This window comes from Lepidothrix coronata, unplaced genomic scaffold (genome assembly GCF_001604755.1).
Source record: "Lepidothrix coronata isolate B3197 unplaced genomic scaffold, Lepidothrix_coronata-1.0 Scaffold116, whole genome shotgun sequence".
NCBI classification, from domain to species: Eukaryota; Metazoa; Chordata; class Aves; order Passeriformes; family Pipridae; genus Lepidothrix; species Lepidothrix coronata.
The window spans coordinates 833,417-855,867 of NW_016690296.1; the positions used below are offsets into that span (position 1 = coordinate 833,417).

Genomic DNA, 22,451 nt, shown 5'->3' on the forward strand with positions numbered 1-22,451 from the left:
ATAAATCTGTTTCTAACTGGAATTTGGATATTTACGTGCCTGACAAAGTGGTTCTCTCCTCTCCTCTTGCAAACTGCACGTGGAAAAAGCCCTCTTCACAAACAGATCAGCTCAGAAGTTTATTGAGTGCTTTCAGGTTTCCAGGTTCTGGGAGGGAATAATCTGATTCTAGGAGGGGAGAATACAAACCTTAATGAATTTTATAGAAATAGTAAATTTTTGGAAGAACTCTGCTCTCTTTTCACTAAATAAGACTCAGGCAGGAAACTCAGCTGAGCCTGGAAAGGTTTCTGGTTCAGGCCAAAACCTTTCAGGCTCAGCTGCAATTTCCACATGGCTTCCTTTGCCACCCAGGGAATATGAAGGGAATACAAGAGGTGGCCAAGAAAAGGCAGGGATCTGCGAGTGACAGGAAAACAACCTGGCTGTCTTCTTTTTATTCTTTTATTTTTTTTTTCCAGTAATCACTTCATTTAGCTTTATAAAGGCACTCGGGGTCCAAAGAAGCAGGGATGTGAATGTCTGTGAGGGCTTTTAAAAGACATGATAGAAAGCTGCTTAATTTTTAGTTGCTAAGGACCAACAAGTAGTTTTTATCTTTTTTTTTTTTTTTTTTTTTACAAAGGATTTAAAGTCCTGAAATACTTTGAATATTTCACTTACCGTGTCTCCCTTGTCTCCAAGCACCAAGCAGATCTGGGGGAAAAAAAAACCAAAAGCCAGAACTGGTGTTCAGATTACTGTAGTGTCACTTGTAATTTGTGTGATGATAAAAGATCTAGAGAGGCGTAATTTGCTGTCCTGTAAGGTTTGTACTAAGAATCCTCGACTCTGAGATGATTTAACCTCACCCTGACATAGATCTGTAAAACAAATGAATATTTTATAATAAAAAGTGGAAGCATTATGAGATTTTTGGAGGAGGGGTAATTCTGAGTGCGGGGTTTGGGCGATTTGCATCAGCTGAAATCAGAGCCTCTTAAAGTTCCTCGAACAGACCGAGGGGAAATCATTATTAATTATTATTAATTAGAGCAAGAGCTTGCATGGGGCTGCCTGCGTGTCCCCACCTCCCACTGGGTGCAGGGAGGCAGAACTTTGGGAAGGCGGGCCCAGAAATGCAGGTTGTGCAGCGTGACAAATATTGGAGTGTCAGACCTGCCTTGAATTCATGTTGCCTGCCTGGAGAAGGAGGAGGAGAAGGAAGAGGAGGAGGAGGAGGAGGAGGAGAAGGAAGAGGAGTTCAGTGGCACTCCCCGTGCTGGCGTAAATCCCACGTTGCTGTGTCGCCTTGAGGAGATGCTGAGGCGGGAGAAGCTGAGACGGAGCGCTGGAAATACGTGGCAGAGGTTATCGAGGAGCAGATCTGGGCTCAGAAAACGGGAAAGGGGATTTAAGGAAAGAAGAAAAGCGCTCTGTAATACACCCTCAGAAGTGTTTATTCTGCGGCAGTGAGAAGAACCGGTAATCAGGTGTGTGCACATCAATTATTGAAAACCATTCCAACAAATACAGCCTTTGACCTCCCCCACCACCACCACCCCCCCAACAAAAATACTTTGAGGGATCAAAATTTATTTTGGTTCCCTTTGCTTCAACACCAAGTACTCGTTCGACTGGACTTGCTGTTGTCACGTAGGAGGGGAAAGAAAAATTTTTTAAAAAAAGAGCTTGGGCAAGACAGTGAAGTGTTTCCTTCAGCTCTATCAACAGGATGTCTCTTGTTTTGAAATACTACAGAAATGATCATAAGTCTTATAAAAGTTATCCAGTCACTGGAGCACTGAACACTTCAGAATCTGTGTTGCTTGCAAATCCTTATTTTTTTGGTAGCTTTTCTGGAAAGGAGAGGGATGGAGGAGTCGAATCCATAGGCAGGTCCACACCTTTGCAGTCACGCTAAAAGGATGAACTGGAAGGACGAAAAGAGACAATAAAGACAGTGTGAGAGATGTTGTCTGGTGGAAATTCCTGTCCCATGAACATACACTCAGGTAAAAGAAAAAGCAAAATGGATCTTATTTAACTATAGTAGAATTGGACACTTGGCTACTGCTGAGTTATGTACCTGTGTTGGACCCGTTTTACACGGCTGTCCCATGCTCACACACCTTTCATAAACATCAATTTTAACTCATTATAAACAAAATCAGCTACTGGTGGAGACTACGTGGCTGGTTTGGACTTGATGTCTCACCCTAGGGTGGCCCAGCTGAGGGGAAATGAACCCCCCGCACCCAATTTATTCTTGGCTGACCATTCAGGGGCTGCATGTTCCCCCATTTCACTAGTTCAAACTTTAGCAGGAATGGGAAGGGAAAGGAGGAGAGGGAAGAGGAGAAAACACTCAGCTCCTGCTTTTGTATTGAGGGCACATCCTGCTGCCTCATTATCACATCAGAGAGCCTGGACCCAGCAGTGCTTTCACTGCACAGTGTTTCCCTCCCTCCAGAGTTTATAATTCCACCTGTCTGAGGGGACACTCAGCAGCCTGATCCCCTATCAGAGAGGAAATTTGTTTTATTAGGAACCATCCACGAGCAGTTAATCCCACAACTTTATTTTAGAGCTTGAGAGGTCAGTGCATAATTTAGGAGGGTCTGGGTTCCATTCTGATTGCTCCGCGCTCAAAGACAACCTCAGTTATGGGAGCTGGGTTTTCCAAGCGCTGAGGTCCTGCTTTAATCATCAAATATGCTGCCACGGGCCCTGATGTCTGTGTCTGGCCTGTAGGGTCAGATCCTCAGTGTGGCAAAGCTCCCAGAATCCCTGTTTCCAGGGGAATGGGAGCAAACTGCAGCCCTCCAGTGTGTAAAACTCTTATGGATTTGCAGCCTGCACCACGTGAAGGACATGAATCCTGCGCCTTATAAACAGGAAAGAAGGACCAGCACTGTCTTTCCCAGCTACAACCCCCTTGCCATGAATAAATGTTTCATTTTTTATTGTGTTTTGTGTTTCTGGTCTTTAAGAATCCCGACAATTACGTGGTCAGGGATATGAAAGGCATGAAAGAAATGGAGATCATTTACGGGTAGTTCACAAAGGCTCCTCTATCCTAGGCCGGTCCAGAGGCATTCCATGTTGATGGGTCCCGTTACAAGTGGAAGGAATGAAACTTTGAACTGCTGTTATTTCATCTTTATGACACATAATGGAATCAATTCAAATGTCAGTTTTCAACGGGACACGAGATCTCTCGGAAATGCGATGCCCATTCAAACTGGAAAAAGTAACAGTGGGGTATAAAAATATCTGGTGTGTTTTAAGGACACGATGCTATCACAGAGCTGAGGGTTGGGAGAGACAGGCTTCTTTCCTTTCCAAATGAAAAGCTAAGAATGAGAACTAATTTTTTTAGATTTTTATGGTATTGGTCTCATTTCCTTGAAAAACTCCTGAAACCAATGTCATGTTTATTTAGCTTTTAATCAAGAAGTTGGGAAGTCCTCTTTTAATTAATGATGAGCCAATTCTAATGCATTTTAACAGCTAAAATTCTACCAAATGGTTGATTTAGATCTTCTTCCCTGAGCAAGCCTTCCTTACCCAAAGCTCTCATCACACTAAGTGATCTTTGGCATTATCAGTGCTAAAAGACGAGGGAGCGTGGATTTGTGTGGTACATACAAAGTATGTAAATGACTCCTCTGCTCAAAAATCCCACATAAAGTTCCTTTTGTTTGGCATTTATTTTGCCCTAGCTCGTTTTGTAGAGTCCTCCTGGTCAAAATATGAGAACAGTTCTGTCTCCTAAGCTGGGAGGTAAGGATCAGATCCACAGGGAGAGGAACTCATAAGGCCTCTGCAGCACCTGAAATTATTTGTGCCTAAGAAAGACCGAGAAGTTTGAAAATGAAAACCCGCCGCATTTTGGGCTGCATAAAGAATGTATAGCAAAGTTTTGCCAGGTTTTTCTTTCCTGGGGAAAAGTGTTACAAGGCTAAAATGCCTAAAGGGTCTTTGCTCCCTCAGCTTAAATTTCCCAGTGAGTCTCTGCCCAGCCTCACTGACCTTGGCCCTACGTGTCTGAGTCCCAAGCACAGTTCATATAATGGTTTTGGTAAACCACCCTGTCATTTCTCTATGGGCACAAAAAGCAGATAAAGCTAAGGATGTGTCTGATCTAGATGCACAGTAGGTAGATACCGAGGCATTAAAAGATATACATCATGCATGTATATGTGCTATATACTGGCTGTGTTTGTCCTTTCAACTCCATAACAGCCCACGGAGAGAATTTTGCTTCAACAGACTGTAGTTTGGGTTCAAACCCTTAAAAAGGGTCATTAGAGTTATTTTTCTGTGACAGTTTGCAGACCAGGACCCTAAACGACTCACCCCATCCCTGAAGGCTTCAGAGCATAAACATTGCTTCCCAGAGAGAGGCAAAGTGGCTGATATTGAGTTATGGGCAGGGCACTGCTTGCATGGCCTGCTCGGAGTTTAAAAGGACTGGAAAACAAATGTGGGAAAAGCCCAGGGGATGACCAACCTCAGGGTCCAGAGAGAGATGTTCCCATCCTTTGGTCGTGTCCTGACAGACTGCAATTTGTCCTACACACAGTTTCTGGTACTTCCTGGTGGAAGGAGGAACTGGGCTATGCACGAATCCCGGCCTGGATAAGGGGTAATGCCACGTAGCTCCGGGTTATTTCCTGGAAGCCGACGAAAGGGGTCGATGCTGCGAGCTGTCAGCACGTGCATATGAACGGTTGTCGGGTCCGGGGGGGATTATTTTTTTGTTTTTTTTTTTTTTAATCATTCCTCGGTGAATCGTTGTTTTATTTTTGCTGGGAAGAGCGTTGTCCATGAGGTCCGGCACTGACGATCACGAGTGAGTCGGAGAAGCGGGGGTTTGGCGGTGAAGGGAACGGTCCTGCCCTCGGGGTGCCCCTGGGTGCTACCTGACCTTCTGCAGCTCCTGTCGCAGCCAGGAGGGCAGGGGCTGCCCCAGCCTGTGCAGCAGCTTGGACAGCTCCACGTTGTGGTCTCTGTAGTAGCTCGACAGAAACGCTCGAGACTGGAGGAGGGTGGGGGGAAAAAAAAAAACACAGCAAGGGTTAAAGAAGGAAAGATTTCAGCCCCTGCTTCCTGCATCCCTGCACTGCTCCCTGCTCCCAGAGAGGGGCTCTTATGGGGGACAGCTCATCTCCTGCTCCTGATCTTCTAAAGTATCAAGCCGGTGAAAACATAACAAATAAATAAAGTAAAAATAAATCAGTGTGTCTCTGTTTTGGGAGCCAAACACAGGCTCTATGTTAAAAGTTGTAAATCTCTGGGAAGCCCTTACCTCTTGGTCCATTGGTGGGTATTTCCGACCTTTGCTTTTTCCCAGGCACTTTGTTTTCCCTCCTTCCAGTAACTGGCACCAGAAGCCTTTCTGAGGGTCAAACCTATGGAGGATTATATATTTTAGAAGACCTCACCACAGAAGAATCTCTCAGCTACTAAGACATCAGTGTTAGCCCACAAATATCGCTGCACACCTCTCTCTAGATGAGTGGAATTCTGAGGACAGAGTGGGAAACAGCTTTCCTCTCTTGTGAAAACTCTGGGGATCTATTTTTTCCCTGGCTCAAGGCAGGGAGTTTTTTCACACTGTGATTTACCTACTCTGAGTAGATTTTTATTCTGCTTGTCAGCACACAGGGTACAAGTTTGAAGGGTTGATCTACAGGTCTCCTGAATGAATTAGTGGTTGGGTATTCAACCTCACCTGGGAAGCTGCTGTTCCCTATCACTAGATCCAAATACCATTTTCATTCCAAAGATGGCATTGAGCATAAACACTGTCTCAGCAGCCTTATCTGAAATACACCGTTTGATTGTGATGTCTGAAATCCAGAGACAGAGGAATTTTAGATTAAGGCTCTAAAGCACTCACCCACTAAGGAATGAGCAGCACGTGGCGTTAAAGTTTGGAATTCATTGCCGTGGGACTTGCAGCGTTGCATAAAACACTGGAATGCTCTGCATTCCTGCTGTTCAGCAGATGTTTGAAAAGCATGAAGTGTAATTGGCTGGCACACGGAGGTAATTAGTTACAGAGCACCTTCTTGCCCTGGCTCTGTCTGGGCACACCCACAATTCGCCGCTGTGCAGAACTGAACTGATTTCAGCAGAAGGGTGAACCTTCTTCATGATTTTTTTTCTTTCCTAGCCTATTACTGCAGGCCTGACCTTTGTTTCCTAAATTGTCTCGGTAGCTGTATCAATTAAAAACAAATAAATCATTGATTAAATGGGTATATTGATGACGGATTCATTTCTGCTGTGGCCTTTCCCATCTGCTCGTTGCTGGTGAAGTGCTTCGCTGCCTTGCACTAATTTCCCAAGAGGAGCAGCAATACAGTGTGCTGGGTAAAAGGAAAACTGCAAAACTGTGCCCCAAACCATATTTCTGCCTCAGAAGAAGCATATTGAACATTATGAAGAGGATGTGCAAATTTGGGTAGGGGAAAAGAGGGCGAGACAGCTCAGGCTGAATTCAACCCGCTGTGTTCGGGTCTCACAAAACTCTCGGGTCTTCTGTAAACATAATTGGGCACAGTGGAAGTATTTATTTAAAAATAGTGATAGCCCTGAGGCTAAGGTTACAAGGGAGCTTTTTAAGGCAGTCAGCAGAAACCTTCCCAGGCCTGGTTACCTTCTCTTCCTGCAGAGTAAGCCCGTGGGAGAGGCAGGATTTGGGGATGGGCGGGTGCAGAGGTGAGCAGTGCCGCCACGAGGAGCTTCCTCTTAGCCTGACAAAATGTAGCAGCACTCCAAGAGAGATTTCCTTAAGCACACTCCCCTAATCCTGTATTTTCCTCCAGCCTCTGTGTGCCCCCTGCTCTCCTTCCATGGCTCTGGTAGCACCTCCCCTCTGCCTGAGCTGGTTTCACCCTCCTCTGAGGCTTTCCCCTCATTACTCAGGGTGATGGACTTGTTGCTCACTGGTGTTGCAGGACTGGGTCCTCGGGCTGCTTCCTGACAACTTTAAAGATGTGTGGTGTGCACTTGTTAGGCAGTAATGACTAGGAACAATCCTATGCAATCTTTTTCACTTTGACAAGTCCTGCCATAAAGCGACTCCAGGGTTTAACGCATTTTTCTCTTCCATCCCAAACCCGTGCGTGCTTCCGCGGCACATTTGCATTCTTGATGCCTCGAAACAGTGAGTGCATAATTTTATAGGTCTGTTTACAATCCATTTTTTCCTGTCCAAACCAGTAGGAGAGGCCAAATTCTTCCCCGCTGTGTGACTCCACTGACTTTAATTTAGTTCCAGAAAGGAAGATCTATGTCTGTGGGTGTGTATTTTAAAAACCTAGCAGAAGGCACTGCAGATGTGCAGCAGCAGTTGTTCAAACATCAGTAGCTCAGCTCTGAACTCAAACTCCTCCTCTCTTTCATCCTCTTCGGAAGCCAGTGACTTAAAAAATTACATTCTGGAATCCAGATTTTTTTCCCCCTGGAGAAAGCTTTTGGCAGAGCAACTCTCTTAAGCGCTGAACTCTCGCTCTGTGCCTGCGACATAAATAGCACTGAACAGTAATTGTGAGCGGAGAGGAGCGGTGTGGGGCGGCTGGAAAGTCCAAAGGCCTGCTTTTCCCACAGTGTTCCAGCTACCTGCCTGCAGGGAAGGCAAGTGGAGGCTTTTCTGCTCCCCACCCCACGTGCAGGCTCGTGCTCTCTGCTCACATAGTGACTCAGAGAGGCCTCTGCTGCCATGACAGGCTTCCTAGCCCAGGATGTCCCAGGCCTCGGGCTGTGGGGAGATGATGCTGCTCACGTGGGGAGGCTCCATGCTAAAGCTTCTTATGATTTTCTGCTGGATTAAGAGGGGAGAGGGAAATTCAGCCCACTCCCACCCCTGCAGGAGTCTCAGCCACACGTGAAAATGGGATCAGGGAGTGAGAGCTTCTAAGCCAACCTCTGCCATTGGGGCTCCTGTCTGAACGGGATAAAAACATGTAGTTGAACTTTCCACAGCTGACATCTCCTGCAGACTGACATAGGAAAACCCTGAGCTTTGCAAAATTATCATTGTCATGATGTGTTGGTTGTTTGTAACTCATGGTCCAGGGATCTGGGTGGGAGGGGATGTACCCCCTGCTCCCATGGGGCAGGTAAAAAAAGGGAGTAGACTCACGTTAGGGCTTCAGAGTAATTGTAATGAGGAGAGACTCCAAGGAACTTCTGCACTTCATCCATCACGGTGGCTGGGTCGCTCCTCAGCTGCTGTCCATCAATAATGAGCAACTGCGGGGGTAAATGGGGCAGATTTTTAGAAACAGGACTAAAGCTTCACAAAATAATGGCATTGTTTCCCTCCCGTGACAACCTGGGTTTAAGTTAGCACGTGACTTTGGACAGTGCTAACAACATTCATACGGATGGACTTCTCTTTAGGTATGCTTTTTATTTTATTGGTTTGAATTTTTATAAGTGGGCACCTTTGTAACTCTGTGTGTGCCTCTTGTTCAAATGCAAGAGTTAAGCCTCCCAAGCCACACCCGAGTCTCAGAGAATTCTGAGAAAAAGAGATAAGGAAAGAATGTAAAATATTATTGAGGCTTATGATGTGTCTGTGGAAGATCTGGCATGGAATATGAAAAACAACAAAAGGTCATATATACATTGTAGAATTAAATGCTCAGAACAAGATAATTACATGTTCAAAAGTGATATGGTGGCAATTTATTTGGAACTTCCCACCAGCCTATCAACCATAAAGGCTTGCAAAATTGTTGGCAGTGGGCTGGGTTTTTTGGTTTTTAATTAAAGATTACTGCGATGTAAAGGTGCATTGACCCCCATAAGCAAACAGTAAGACAATATGCCCGCAGACTGCTGGAATACCAAGCAGTAATGCTGATAACTATTCTGGGCAGGCTTGTTTTGTATTTATTGTGAGGGCTTATTATGAATTATTAAGTTTTTGAGTGCCCCAGGCGGGGTGAGTGCACGTTCCTGAGTGCCCATTAGCAGGCACTGGGAGTGCACTCCGTGTGTGCACCTGATCAGCAACGAGAGCATTTTGTCGTGTGTCTTGTAAAATTAATCACCATAACTGTGAAACACAAGTGGTTTGACAAGAAATGTGTCGCCGTGCCCCTGAATGTTTAATAAGAGGGCGCAGTAGGCAGACATACGGACTGACATATGACCATGTCCGTGGAGAAAGAGTGCCCATGTCTGCATTTTGTGGTACTAAAAGGTTTGCCTTAGGTTATTTTATCGGTGTTATTATTTTAGCAATTTCCTTTAGGTCTCTGTGTTTAGGCAAATTTTTCATGGGAAAGATTACAAGAGACAGCACAATAAAATACCTGAAGGGAGATGAGGCAAAAGAACCCAAGAAAAGCCAATTCCATACCAGGATCAAAGATTTTTTTTTTGATGAAAGGGAGTGAGTGGGAAGCAGGGTGAAATATCTGTTTAGGAAAAGCCTAAATGGCATTTTCCAAATGAACTGATCAAAGCTTCCTACCGTGCCGCAGCCTTGGGAAGCTTGGCTGGTGCCGGAAGGGAACCCCAAGGGCGTTACCTGGGAGGCAGGGTAGTGGGACAGCCACCTCTCGATGTGCACAGCGTACCATCCCGGGGTCAGGCACCTCTTCTGGAGGGCCCTGATCTCCGAGGGTGCCCGGGGGCCGGACGTGATCACTTCGTAAAAGTTGAATTTCAGGGCGGCGGGGTCCTCGTGGGAGCGCTGGTGCTGCCGGGGGAGATTCGGGAACGCGTCACAAGGATGCTGAAGGTTAAGCCTTAAATCTTTCAGGAGCTGCCCCTCGGTGCTACTTGTGCCAGGTAGGAGTGGGGGGCTTCAAGGCAGCAGAACCCCCGTTCAGTCAGGGGTTCCCCTGGGAGCCGAGGAGTCAAATCCTGCCAAAGCAGGCACGATTCCTTTACTGCTCTGCACTGGCAGTTGTAAAGGTGCAAATGAGGGAGTAACAGGGTGCAAATGAGATGTTAAAAGGGTGCAAACAGCAGCCTTAGGCTGTGTTTTGTTCCTTGCAGAACTTTCTAACCACCAGAAATGGTGTATTTCATGCTTATTGCAACATAATTAATTTGTGCCTGTTCTGACATTGCTTTAGTCTTTCCTATATCTGTATTTCACGTGGAGGGTTAAACATGTCTCTAAAAGGAGCTCTTTTAAACAGTGCAGATTTTGTTAGGGAAAGGTGTGGGCTCAGTAAAAGGCAAGAAGGAGCATCCTAGAGATTTCACAGGAGAACAGCGGGCTTGCTTTTGTTTCCCAAGGGAGAAGAAGCCAGCCTCTCTAGACACAACTCTTTTGAACTCCTTGGAAACTTTGGAAGATGCCGTGTACGTGTGTACACAGCCACGTATTGCTGAGCTCACAGCAGGGAGGGGACGAGGTGCCAGATCCTCAGCAGCAAGAGCTGTGATTTCCTGTCTGGCCCACTCTCCTCTTCCCCGCGTCCCTCCCTGGGTGAGGAGCCCAGCTTTCCCTCCGGGCGCTGTCAGCTGTGATGGAGACAAAGCTGTTTGTTTACTGCCGGTGGCAGCTCCGTGCCGGGGAAGTTTCATCGTGTGTGACACCGGTGTCACAGGTGCCACCTGCCAGAGCTGGCACTCGGCACCCTCCTGCTTCCACAGGCTGCAGATGCTTGGCAAGAAATCCCGCTCCTTGCTCAAGGACACGAATCCCCACCGATGCCGACCGTCATCCCCCGCCACCGAGCTCCCCGTACCTGGTACCAGGAATACGCCCGGTCCGACGGGTCGATGAGGATGGTGATGATCTTGGCCTTGGGGATGAGGGAAGCAGCTCTCTTGGGAGCTTCCTCAGAGTGGAAATAGTTGGCACTTTTCTCGAAGAGGAGGTCGGTGGTCACGTTGGAAGGAGTGGGGAAGAAACTCATGTACCTGGGAGGGGAGGAGACCTGTTAGAATCAGCAGCAGCACAAAAGGGCCGTGTCCCTGCGCTTCCCATTGAAAAGGTGGATTTTCGGACATAATCCTGCAGAAGCAAAATTGAATTTCTCCACTCACTCCAGGCTGGAATAAGGGGAATGAATCTTGGCTCTTAGGTGGTGCTGGTAATAGCTAAAGCCACCCCGAAGTCAGGTAATTAGGCCTTTCCTTTGACAGATGGGATTTCTGCTAATAAGTCCGGTGTCAAAGGGATATCTTTCACCGGTCTGGAGTGAGTTCAGTTTTAGCTGCAGGATAAAAAAAATGGGGAAAGCTTCAAAATGTCAGCCATTTAATTTTAACATTGCTGAAGTACTTCGTTTTGGAGCTGACAAATCTTTGCTTTTGGACGCTTTCGGAATGTGAGATTTGAATTTTGGCTTCGAATTCTGTTTAAAATTGATTGAATGGATTCTCATGGAGAGATGAATCAAACCTTACTTCATGAAAAGCCACTTTTGAAGGAAAAGGGTGTAACTCAGTGCAGATACAGAGATGCTGTTCAGCATGAAGACAGAAATGATGCCTGAGCTGGCTCTTGTATGAAAAATCTTGGTGTGAAAAATCAGGAAATTGTTACTGCAGCATCTAAACAAAATTAAGGACTTGATTAAATGTCCCATCATAACCAATTAGACTCTCCCTCCGTCTGATAATGCCAAGCATAACAAATTCATCAAGTAATTATGGTGGTGTCATACATGCTTCTGGAATTGTTCCATTGTCATTTTCCATGTATTAGTAATGAATTTGTTCTTCTCCTTACCAGTCAATTCCCTTGTGGTAGTTGTTGCCATTGAAGAACTGAACTTCCTCAAAAGTTTTTGGGCTGGGGAGGTTACTGATAATGGAAGGATGCATCAGAAGGAATAAATAAAGGGCTGTTGTTCCTAAGGTAACAAAAAAGGGATGCCATTAGAAATAGGAGAAAAAAGCACCTTTGACTTTATTCATTCCAGAAAGTTTCTAAAAGCTCTGACTGTGGGATGACGCTCTTGGGGCTCCCAGAACTGCACTTTTGTCCTCAGTGTGTTTTTCCTGGGAGTCTGTTCTGAGGAATGAATTGCCTGTCTCAGGGGCTATCCATCCTGTGTGCAATAAGTACACTTTAAAATCCCAGGAATGTTTTTTTTTTTTTATGGTGAATAAAGCAATTTTACTGCACAAACAGTTGTCCCTTTCTGTTGGCAGTGAAGGAGTAACTACAGAACTCCACAGGGATCAGAAGAGCACCATCTCCATGGCAGGGAGTTGTCTTCTCTTTACAGGACACAAACCCACGGGTACAAAACTTGGCTTACAAATTTATGGCTTCTTACCTGTTTTCTGGGGTCCTATCACCAGGAATTTGGGCAGGTGGTCGCAGGTTTTGTCTCTGGACCAAATGTCCCTGTGCCGTTTGTCGTCACACGGGTTCTGAGGGAGGAAAGGGGTTTGGGTTCATCGCACCACCCTAAATTTCTGCTTGAACGATCTTTGCAGGATCTAAATGCACAGCATTAGTTACACTGAGGAGTAAAACCCCACAGGGTGTGTCTAATAGTTTTGCATGGCTGAGGGTTAATTTCGGTCATTAGGAGAAAAGAGAAGGAAAAGAGGGGGGAAAAGAAAGATTAACACTTTGATTTAATCAAGCTTTTTTAAAACATTGATTTAATCAAGTTTCCATTTGAAGTTAAAAAGGAAACCTCTGAAGGCATTACTTTCTGGGGTGTCAAGATGCTTTTGGTTGACATGAGGATGCAAAAAGGAAGGACGAAATAGAAATGTGGGCTATTATTCATCCCCTTATCTTTCTACTACCCGTGAAGGCAAAATAAAACCCGGCGAGCAAAAGACCCCTTTTTACCTGAAGAAATTCTCATTCCAAGAGGCGGATTGTGATGGGAGGAGGGAGGGGATGTGGCATTTACCTGCCAGAGAGGGTCTGTCTGCTCCGGGAAGAGCTGGAAGTACTTGTGGGCCAGCTGGAGCGGGGGCAGCGTCTGCAGGTTGAGGTTGGTGGAGCTCTTGACGAAGCTGGCCAGGTTGGCAAAGGTGTAGAGGCCCAGGCGGTCATTGCCATAGTTGGACAGGTGGGTCATGAAGATGCTGATCTGGGAGGCAAGAGCGAGAGCCTCCAGTCATGGGACTCCTGGCAGCTTTGCCAGACCCTCTCCCCTCCCACCTGAACCCGAAAGAAGAGAGTGGAAAAGTTAAACTGGTCATGCTTCTCCTCCTCCTCTTTCCTTCCCTGTTCCTCGCCCCTGGGCAGGTGAGGTGCTGGCATATGGGACCCCTCTGCTCCTTGGATGTGCAGCCAAAGCTTCATTTCAGGGCTGAGGTGGTTAAACTCCAGCTGCAGGGCCTGGTTTACCTGTAGGCTGCCATTATTTAGGTTTATGAAGGTGCCATAAACTGGGTGTTGTTATTTTGCTCTCTCTCTCAGCACGTCAGCCTGGAATAGGATGGAATGGCAGTGGAATCTGATTCCAGCTGCAGGCAGGGGCTGGGGGTATGAGCCAAGAGTATTTAAGGGTCTGAGGACAGCTGATTCACAGGTAAATGGTTTGATTTGCAGAGAGATATCTGTGTGCAGGTGAGCCCTGGTTTGGATGATGGGGAATGGGAAGTGTGAGCTTATAAAGTGATGTGCAGGCAGAAGGGGAGAGACTGCAGGAGAGCACATGCCCCTTCCTCTTTGGAAAGCTGCAGCAGGAGACACGTCCAGGTCAGTGACTTGTGGTTTCTTTTCCTCTCTAATGTCCTGGGGGGAGCTGGATGTAGTTTGAGGCAATCCTTGGAATATCAAGGTGTGTGCTGTTGTTGCTGAGGGTAGTTTATGGCTGGAAACCAGGTGGGCTGTCCTGGCACCCTGGTCCTTGAGTTAGAGCTCTGGAAACACGTGTCTCAGCTGGGTGGCACCCAGGCTTCCCAGCAGCTAAATTGGCGGGAAGGGCTGAGTCTCAAAATTTGGGACCTTCCTGCCTAAAATGTCTGTAAAATACTCAGATGTGTCTCGGGAAGGTTGTTACCACTGATCCACCTGGAGATGAAGTTTTCCCTTTGTTTTTTTTTGCAATCCCAAGCTTGTCCAGAGCACACTGTGCTCTCCTGACTTTCAAAATCCCTGTGGGATAACAAGCCACAAGCTTCCCACTCTCCCCGTCTCGCTCTGCCAACGTGGTGCTTCTCTAAATGAGAGTCCACAAGGTTTAAAAACACGTCCATTAGTTTGTTAAATTATTAACAAGGCTTTTAGTACTTCTATAAGGTGCAGACAGATGGAGCTTAGGAGAGTGTCCCTCATGGCCCCTCTGCAGTGGGTTTGCAGTGTGCACACTTTATCCCACTGAAAGCAATTTATCCCTCACTTTTATTCTGTTCTGAGCCTCTGTTGAGCCAAGGTTGGCAACTGTGCAAGTTCTTTTTGCTGTTGGCTTGACTCGGTGGATTCCAGAGCCAGTGCATTTTATGACCAAAAGTATTTGACACAGAATGAACATGAAAAATTACCCTAAACTTGGCGTGTGTTTCTGTGTAGTACCCCAGAAACTTATAGGGAAGGTAGTGAATCATCTTCTCCCCCAGAAAACCCAACACAAACTTATCCTTCCTGGTTTAGAGTTCAGCTCCTCAAAACGTGACAAGTGCTTCCTGCAAACTAAGTGATGAAAACACTTGTAGGAAATGTTAATGGGGGATATAATCCTGTCTCTGAAGTGGTTTTTGATGAGTGCTCACAGGTCTGCCAATGACATTTAATATTATTTGCAGCAAATGAAGTTCTGGAGGTAAATCTGTGTGCTCCTCGTGCTTTGTTTACCCTTGAAAATGGAGGAGACTTTTTTTCAATGTTAAGTTAATACCTATTTCCTACAAGTACCTTTATTTCAGGAGTTTCATTGGGCTGCAAACCCATTTAAAAGATCCAATTGATCGATTTTTATGGAGTCAAAAGATCTTGGACCTCTCTCCTGACTCCTTTTGCTCCGTTGATCTTTTTTGAAGTGAGAAACCCCCAGATCTGATGCATTATTCATGACATAAAAACAGGGCTAATTCTTTGTTATCTACCTCCAAATCACTTGAGACAAAGGAGGGGGGTTTTTACTGTTAGTGTTTACAGCATGGATGGGCACTAAAGTCTGCTTCCATGCACATGCATCAATCCATGGAAAATGCAACGGGCTGGGGCTGGGGCTGGGGAATTACATGGATCTGAATGGAGACCTGTGGCCCTCAGACCATGGAAATTCGGATTTTTACTGTTGTAATGAGCTTTTCCCTCCTGTTTTCTGCTGCCTGCTCTGTACTAACGTTTCAGAGGTGCCCTCAGTGGTCTGCAGTAGCTGTGTTCTCAAGAAAGAGGTGACAGGACAACAGAGGTCCTAAATTTCTGAGAGCACCTGTGAAGTTAATGTGCCATTCTGGCTGCTAAATCATATTATTTCCACTAGGCTGGGTGGGCAGAGGGAAAGAAAGGTATTTTACACAGCCTTCACTTGACAGACCCCAACAGAAACCACATTCTGCCTTGGGCTGTTTACCAGCTCCTCTGCTCCTAAACCATAATATTTGGTGAGTGACTGATTGACGAACCTGAACTGGTCACACCGATGACATGAGATTAATTTACAAACAATGGCAGCACCACCACACCATTTCACTCTCTGGTTCCTGTTTCCAGGGCTCTTTAAAATCAGTTCTATCCAGAAATTATGCATCTACAGTGTATTCTGAACCTGTAATTTTTGCATATGCGTGCTTGTGTTATATATAAAATGAAATGTAGATTAGGTAGCAGAGAAAAACAAAGGGCTTGTTTCGAAATTATTGGACTATAAACCAATATTGGAGTGCCCTGAAACTGCCTTCTGTGCTCACACTTGATGCACAGCTATTAATGCAGAGTGTAGAGGTTTGTTTCCTCCTGTAATTGCCAAACTTAGTATAGTCTTGGCAAAAAGCACGTAGTTTTGGACAAAGATTATCCACCTGCCTCTGGAGGGCACTAGGATGTTAGTCTACTCTGAGACTGTAAAACATGTTTGGTTTTTTTGGGAGGTTTGCTCTGGAGAACTGCCAACTGCTGTAGGTCCTGGAGTGTGGACAGAGCTTTAAAGAAGAGTTTGTGAGAAGTGTTGAACTCAGTGGGGTTTTCAGACTGATCCACCCCTGTTAGTGCTCCAGCTTCCAGCTGAAATGGCCCCCAATCTCAAGGATGGCAATCCCACATGGGGAATAAAACATTGGATGATTTCTTGATGTTGATGCTTGAAACTCTTCTTATCTGTCGATCAAGCACTTGCCATGGAGAAGTCAACAACAAAACTTATGTGTAAATGTGCTCCACTTCATTCTCTCAGCCATTCCAGAATTAAATAGGATCAGTGTTCCCTTTTAGGTCCTTTCCTCCTGCTCCTCGTTTGGCCCCGACCCATTGCTGGACAGCCCATGATCCAGAGATAGGGCCCATGTGGGAATCCTGCTCCTCTAAGAGGAATTTGTTGCTCACTGTCTTCAAGAACATTTTCCCTTGCTTTTGCACCTTTTCAGTAAGATTTGCAAGGGAGGGAGGGATTAATGCACGCAAAACAACCCGGGGGTACAGCTCAGCCTCGTGCATGACAGAGACACGCTGGGAAATCCATGGAGGTGCATTTCCTGCTCAGCTCCTCTCCTGCGTGCAGATTTCCCAGAAAAATGAAGTTTGCTGTTCCACCTTTTCCCGTCGTGCTCAGAAAATGCCGCCTGGCTGCTCCAAGAGGGAACTCTCCTAACGGGATCTTGCTGTTGTCCGTCTGGATGCCCGATGGGATGTCACAGCTGAGGAATGCCCGACTGCCAAGTGTTCCCTTGCTAACCCGGAGCAGCTCCGTGCCAGGCTGGACGTGCCTCCTTCCCTTTGGAGTGTTTCATCCATTTCCCAGCCTGAGCGGCCTCCCGTTGTGGGTTACAGACTTGGTACCTTGTGATTCATCCCGGGGATGAATCCCGGGACGCTCAGGTCCTTCACGCAGCTCTTTGTGCGGCAGCGCCCGGAGGAAGCGGGGAAGGGAGAGTTTTGTGTTGACAGAGCACTAATTTGAATAATGACAAATCGTGTCTCTGGAATTCGGCGCTATTCATATTCATGACCCTTCTGCCGCCGAAGCGAAATCATTTATACGCCTCAAAATCACCGCCTGGTTGTTTTTTTTTTTTTTTTTAACTTTTACTCTATTTCCTCTCTGCACATCTTTTTAGATTTGAACCTTCTCGACAGGATAATCAAATATTTTCCAAACATGATATCTCTAAAGAAAGCAACAAAGGCAGTGTCTGGAAAGAAACATTTTTGCCTTTGATCGAAGGGGAAACAAAAAGCGGTTGAATGATGTTTTATTTCCCGTGCCCATATTCATGACTGGGTCTGTTTTCCAGCCCAAGTGTTCCCAGGGATGGGAGGGGAAGCTGCTGTCCATCAGTGGTGGGACGTGGCCTTGGGACAGCTGTACAAAAGAGCATCTATGTTGTTTTAAAATTCCCTATTCAAAGAGCGAAATTGTTTCTCATTTACCCGGGAACGCTTTCTACTTTTCCATTATTTAGTTGCTGTGCTTTAAATGAATTCTTTATTATTGACAGAAAAATGCTGTGCGTTGTTTCCTTTCCCCTGTGAGAATAAAGCTGCTAGGTTTGCTTTTTTATTTTTATTTTCTAATATTTATCCAAGTTCTGCTTCTGAAATAAAGGCCGAGTCATGACCATATTCCAACACAGCAGCTGTTTCCCAGGTTATACACATTTTTGACACCATGGATGTGCAGGGTCCAAGATGAAGGAAACTTGTTAGGAAGTTCCAATCCATCAGTTCCATCTATTAGTTATATATTTATTTTTTTTTAAAAAGTCTGCAATTAAATAAAATGGCTTTCTTTTTTTACTATGAGGGCATGTGAAATTCCTGATATAGTAATTTGTTTTCTTGCCATCTATGTTTTCTCATTGAAAAGACTTCCTTAGACTGTAAAATCCCTCAGAAAAAAAAAAAAAAATCTATTCAGTTCAGGCTCAAGAATAAACCCAAGTTCAAATTAAAGAAGTAGAGCAGATTAAACTGGTTTTGGGTACAACTGGCTTAAATCACACTCAACATGAAGCAGGGCTATAGAGGCAAAAAAAAAAAGGTCAAAATGGTTTTTAATTTGGATAAGACATTTCTCTTTAATGTGGTTAAACAAGGCCTGGCTCTAACTGTGCTTGGGATGATGGGATGGACTGTGCCTGTTATCCTTGACATGGCCCTTCATAGTCTACAGGCAGAGGAAGGAAAAGTCTCTTCTTGTGAACTCTAAGGAAGAGTTTGCACCGGGATATTTGCTTTAGAAGTGCAAGGAAATGCCAGGCAGGTTGATATAGATTGGAGATGCAGGAAATTTATCACTTTGTTTTTCTAACTCTTCTCCTGTCATGTTGCTATTCCAGCAGTTTTCTGAAGAGCTGACGGCTCTGCGTTATGGAGTGTTCATAAATGATGATTAATTAATCCATTTTGGTGGCCTACCCTGAGCAAACAAACCTCGGAGTTAATTTAATTCTCCACTCTTGCTTTCAGAGGAAAAAAAAACCAACCAAAAACCCAGCATTTTCAGTTCACTAGAGGATATAATATTCTCCAATCAGCCACTTCCCAATTAATTTTGACTGGCGAACGCAGCGAGGAGATTTTGCTCTTGTCCATTTGCTTCTATTAAGGATTCGTTTTCAATAATCAGGGAATTCTGAGTCAGCTGCTTTTTTACCTTAAAGGCTTGCTCCTGACACTTTAATAAATTCGTGGGTGGTGTGGGCTGGAAGGTAACAGATTCCCTCCCTCTCTCTTGGCCCAGTAACCCCCTTGCTGGATGCAGTTGTTTGTTGCTATTTCTGCCATCACCCAACTTGCTGGGGAGTAGTTCTGCTAAAATAAGTGTGGTGTGGAGCATCAGCCTGCACAAAACAGGGAAATGTCGTGAAAGAAGGAAAGAGGGGATGTGTTATCCTTCAGATATTTTCTTCATGCTCCGAGTTTCGAGCTAATTAGTTTCTAAATCTGCTCCTGGAGGCTCGAGTTTCCACGGGATAATATTTTTCCTGTGCCAGCTCTGTGCAGCTGGGGTAGCCATGTGGGATGAGGGGGGAAAATAATGATTTACAAAGAGCAGAAAAGAAGAGTCAAAAGCCTGAGGAAGGTTGGAGTTGGTTCGGTGCGTTTGTGACCACTAAGATAAATTCTGATGAACTCGCTAACGAAACTCCCTTTTAATTTGGTAGACTGAACATTTCCCTCTTGTCGGGTTGGAGAGGGACACATCTGTCCCTGTAGGCAATACCTTGCTAATTGCAGCTCAAGAAATATTGACTTTTTTTAGTGGGGAGGTTGCTTCCTTTTTTTTTTTTTTTTCCCTGTCTCCAAATTATGCTGAGATGCTCAATTCACAGGGCCCTTAGTAGAGCTGCATTATGAATTACTTTTGGATTGCAGCACATTTCCTCCAATGCCCAAGGTTATTTTTTATTCTTTCTGCAGCTCTGCTCAGAGAAACAAAGCAAATAAGAAGAAAAATATTATCAACACTCAAGATGTTTCATAATAACACTCCCAAATCTCTTGTGGAAGGTATAAATTAACCCCTCTCTGCATTTACTTTTAATATGCTGAAGCAATAACGTGTGATTCTCATCTGTTTCTGTGATGAGGGAGAGCAGGAAACAAGAAGAAGATCTTCCAAGTGTGGCCCATGTGGGACATGGAGAACCCAGCTCCAACGGGCTGGGAATGAGCAATAACCCTTTAGTTACGGTGAGAGTTTAAAAATGTAAATGCATTTAAGTGGCCTTCAAAATTAAAAGCATCCCCTGCCACTTCCAGGGGAGTTGGAATAATAATGAACATTATTATTCTGGGCTGCCTGTAGCTTCTGCTGAGTGGAGTTCAAAGTTACCTTTCAATCGCCAGCCTGGTTTCGCTCTCGCCAGCCAAATTCCAGCGAAAGGAGCTAATCTTCCTGAAATTCATCTGCCACACTCCACCTCCAGCTAAAGCTTCTTAGGGATGTTTGATTGAAGGGGGAAGAGGAGTCTGAAGAAGTGTTTAACTTTTCCCTCTTTCTGCTGCTTTTCTGTCTTTATGGACTTTAGAAATGGGCTGAGCTCTCGGTGGGCAAATACGTCGTGTCTTGTTGGTTTTGTGGACAAAAGGAGTGTTGTGCAGGGTGTGCCTGACTCTAGATCCTCTGTGGTGAGGCAGCAGTAGATCTAGAGGAGAGAGATTTATATATATGTGTATATATAAATAAAAGGCAATAATGGCCTGTGCATATTGTCATGGTGGAACTATGGAAAGGAGTTAGAGGGAGATGGAATAAAAACAGACTGTGCTGTCACTTGCTGGCTTAATAAAAAGCTCTCTGGATTAAAGAGGTGGGTTTTTTTAGGAGAAATGACTCTCTGGCTGTTGTTTGCAGGGGCAATAATATTTAAGGTTGTATTTATTAGCTTATCTTGGCTGTTAAATGTTTATGGCTGTTGTTTATGGCCTGTGGAGCAGGGGAGTAAAGGAGACGAGCCAGCAGACAGATAGTGGGAGACCCTGTGGCTGCTGGAGAGGTGATAAATGGAACAATTTGTAAAAGCACCCTTTAAATATGTCAGGGCTTTCCCCAGGAGGCTGAATGAAGGGCAACAGTCAGGGAACATGGGCTGAACCCACTTAGTTTTGAGCCTGACATGTGGAGGTGGAAAATCCCCCTTAAAACTTCAACTCCTGTGGAGATTTTTTTGCTTTTTGCTGCTGGAAGCATTTCAGTTTGGAAATTGTGTGTTACCAGAGGGTTGATTTTAGTGCTGCTTAACTTGTCTTTCTCTATGGAGTGTGTCAAAATCAGAAGTGCATGGAAAGTTGATGGGAATGTGTTTAAACAGAAAGGGGAGGCCGAGAAAAGGAACCTGGCACAGAACTGCTGAAGTGAGCAGAGAAGAAGGGGGCTTTGGATATATTCTGTGAGAAGAAGAAGTCATTCTAAAGGACAATTAAGCTAAGTAAATAATGAGAAGTAGAATTAAAAAAAAAACACGAAAATTAATGTAATGCCATAAAAAAAATTAATTTTAATTATAATTAGATTAGGCACAAAACCAGTTTTTTCAGCTTTGACTGACTGAAGTTTTAGATGTCATATTTTCCCTTCCCTTCTTTCTACTGATTGTGGTGGCTTTGCTGCTCTGCTTTCACTGCTGATGTGGAAGTGCTGATGCCACGACTTTTGGGAGGTCTGTCCTAATTAAGCTGTAGTGAATAACTGGGGTTTGATGTTTGTCAGACCACATAGTAAATAACATCAGAGATGATAAAACTTATCACTGATTAAACATCCAGCTTTTGCCTGGCAAGGGAGAGAGATAAAAACATTTCAGCTGAACGTTTCATTGCTTGGGGGAAACCCCAAGAAGGCAATAATATCTCATTTTCTACCCCAAAGTGTGCCTGTATTTCTTATTTGTGCATCCAACTGAAGCTCCTCGTTATTGTTCTGAGCCTCCAAATGAAGGAGACCCTTCGGAGGGGAGCTGGATTGATACCTTGTGGAAGAGTTTCGCTGTTTGGGTTTGTTTCAAGCCCAGTCTGTTATCCGAGACTTTCCCACTACCTTTAATGAGCTTTGCTTTGAAGTGTTTATGCAAAGAATCAGTCCCCCCCAAACTGCAGACTCCCTGCATTAGCTGGAGCCTGGAAAGATCTGGCTGGGATTCCTGTCACCTTCATTAAAACTCAAAGGAAAGTTGGTTTGATTTCTGTCGGTCTTGGTGGAATTTATCCCTCCTCTGCCTGCTACTAAATCATCTCTGCCAGACATGACTCATCTTCAGGATTCATAAATTAGAAAGTGAAAATATCTCTCTGAGCCACAGAGTGCTCAGGAGCAGCCATTTAAAAAGAAAAAAAAAATCCCTTCGGAAGATCCCCTTGACAGTCTCTCTGCAAAGTCTTTGTTCCAATGCAGTGTCACTTGGGCACTTTCTAATTTAACCAACTGCATGGAAGTGCAAACATTTTTTGCTGTTTGAGCTTAATATTTGTTTGTGATACATTTGCTGGATTTGCTGATTATGACCCAAGTAAGGGACAAGATTCCTGTAAACCCCTCTTGAAATAAATGTTTCCTCTCAAACTGTAATCCACAGCCAAAGGAGGTGCTGTGCTGATTGCTGATTTTAGTCAAGGCACTGGGATTATTCCTGAAGTTTGAAACAGTCTGAGAAAGTCTGTCTTGAACTCTGTGTGTGGGAGATACATGTAATAATTCTATTTACTGGAGTGTAAATTGTGGCTTTTCACTTCTGGAAGCCTAGCCTGTAAATAATGTGGAGCTGAACTGAACTACAACCAGGTGTACTCTTATTCTCCCTGACCAGTGAGTATATTTGGTACTGGTTATCCAAGCTGATATCCAAACACTAAGGAAGCTTATTAATGAGGGGAGGTGTGTGAAAAGCTTCCAGGGTATAAGATGGGA

At 44.9% G+C, this 22,451-nt stretch overlaps 1 protein-coding gene across 2 annotated transcripts in view; it reads right to left on the bottom strand.

Annotated features, from left to right (window-relative positions):
- Positions 1 to 1,567: 1,567 nt before the first annotated feature.
- The window catches only part of NDST4 (N-deacetylase and N-sulfotransferase 4), a 66,925-nt gene continuing 46,041 nt past the window's right edge, over positions 1,568 to 22,451 (bottom strand). For both annotated transcript variants that reach the window (XM_017825207.1, XM_017825206.1), the window contains exons 7-15: positions 12,846 to 13,028; positions 12,252 to 12,348; positions 11,699 to 11,822; positions 10,710 to 10,884; positions 9,536 to 9,706; positions 8,138 to 8,247; positions 5,294 to 5,396; positions 4,496 to 5,023; positions 1,568 to 1,912 (exon numbers count right to left, since the gene is read on the bottom strand). In XM_017825207.1, the coding sequence (XP_017680696.1) occupies positions 4,904 to 5,023; positions 5,294 to 5,396; positions 8,138 to 8,247; positions 9,536 to 9,706; positions 10,710 to 10,884; positions 11,699 to 11,822; positions 12,252 to 12,348; positions 12,846 to 13,028 (1,083 nt within the window). In that variant the 3' untranslated portion in view covers positions 1,568 to 1,912; positions 4,496 to 4,903. The remainder of the gene's footprint in view (positions 1,913 to 4,495; positions 5,024 to 5,293; positions 5,397 to 8,137; positions 8,248 to 9,535; positions 9,707 to 10,709; positions 10,885 to 11,698; positions 11,823 to 12,251; positions 12,349 to 12,845; positions 13,029 to 22,451) is intronic.